The sequence below is a fragment of the Elephantulus edwardii genome, unplaced genomic scaffold (genome assembly GCF_000299155.1).
Source record: "Elephantulus edwardii isolate Elephantulus edwardi_28Jun2011 unplaced genomic scaffold, EleEdw1.0 scaffold00274, whole genome shotgun sequence".
In the NCBI taxonomy this organism is placed as follows: domain Eukaryota; kingdom Metazoa; phylum Chordata; class Mammalia; order Macroscelidea; family Macroscelididae; genus Elephantulus; species Elephantulus edwardii.
The window spans coordinates 2455257-2456750 of record NW_006400024.1 but is presented as its reverse complement, the minus strand read 5'-3'; the positions used below and the strand labels follow the sequence as shown (position 1 = coordinate 2456750).

Sequence of the window (1494 nt, the reverse complement as noted above, 5' to 3'; positions counted from 1 at the left end):
CTCAGCTTCCCCCCAGGAACGGGTGCAGCAGAGTGTCCTTAGCTCCCCCACCCTACCCCCCAAAGCAGAGTCTCCCCTTCTCTCCTCCCCCCGCCCCCACAGCAGAGTCTCCTCACCCTGCCCCCTCCCAGAAATGCCCTTTCCCCACCAGGCGCAGCCCAGCAGGGAGAGAGTGAATGAGGCGCAGGAGCACATCGACTACAAGCAGCTCAGGACAGACCTCAATGTACCTTAAACTCTGTGACAGACTTGTACTCGTGCGCTACAATTTTGTCCTTCATCGTGCCGAAGTCCATCGGGTGCTTGATGATCATCGAGTAGCCAGGGGCAATAGCATCAGTGACCGGGAAGGCAAAAAACCCGTGGGGGTCTTTCCTGGGAAGAGACAGCAGCATTTTCAGCATGCAGCCCTCAATGCACTTGAAGATAAGGCAGAGCTAACAGTCGGACGAGAGGGACCAAGCATGAAGTTCATTTCTTCAAAACAAAAAGAACTCATTCTATTGTGCTGGACCCTCTGGCCTGTGTCTGCCCTGGTCACGCTCAGACTGCCCTCTCTCACTGAAGACTGCCCACGGTCCCAGAACTCACAAGACCCTTCTCTGTCCCCATCCTGAGGCCTGGTCTCTGCATCTCATTAGAGATGCCGGCAGGACGGACGACACATCAACCATGTCCTTCACCGTCCATCCTGAGGTGAGAGACCTGCCTTCTGTCCTTCCTCTTGAGGGAGAAATCGGTATTCCGACCCTCTGTCCTGAGAGACCTATCTCCATCCTTCTGCCCTAAGACAGAGAACTGTCTTCTTTCTCTGTCCCAAGATCCATATTGTCTCTCTGTCCCTAAAGAGACCTGTCTTCTGTCCTTCCACCCTGAGACTGAGAACTGTCTCCTGTCCCGCATTTTGTCTCTCTGTCCCGAAAGAGAGACCTTTCTCCGTCCTTCTGTCCTGACAGAGACGTGTGTTCCATCCTGTTCTGAGTGATCGCCCAAGCAGCCTCTGTTCATCCTCCCTCGTGAACCCCTCCCAAGGTATGCTGTGTCCACGTGTCCCCCCCCATGTCTGTGGACTTCACAGGTACTTGCTTCCACTGAAAAGAGGAGAGATGCCACAAACAACGCGCGGAAGAACCTAGAGACCCAAACCCGATGGGAAAAAAGACTCGCGCTGCTCCGCACCCCGCCTGTGGAGGGGGTCCCAAGACAAGCGTGGCCCTCGGGACTTGGCTGCTCAGGTCAACAGGACATAAACCACCAAGTTCAAAGTTGCAATTTTATTCTGAGCAACATGGAGTCCACCTGGAGGATGAGGCGAGGGAGAGGAGACCGACAAAACTGTCTGATGGCATCCACGTCCAGGAAGACCCGGTTACTCTATCTCAGGGCATCCACATCTGGGGGTTACTCCTATCTGAGGGCATCCACGTCCGAGAGTGGGGACCCCGGTTACTCCTATCTGAGGGTGTCCACATCCGGGGGCGGGGGGACTGGTTA

General features: G+C 55.3%; 1 protein-coding gene across 1 annotated transcript in view; it reads right to left on the bottom strand.

Moving 5' to 3' along the window:
- BRD9 (bromodomain containing 9) overlaps positions 1–1494 on the bottom strand; it is a 37773-nt gene that overhangs the window by 27934 nt on the left and 8345 nt on the right. Inside the window, exon 5 of the mRNA XM_006900171.1 lies at positions 231–375. Within this exon, the coding sequence (XP_006900233.1) occupies positions 231–375 (145 nt within the window). The remainder of the gene's footprint in view (positions 1–230; positions 376–1494) is intronic.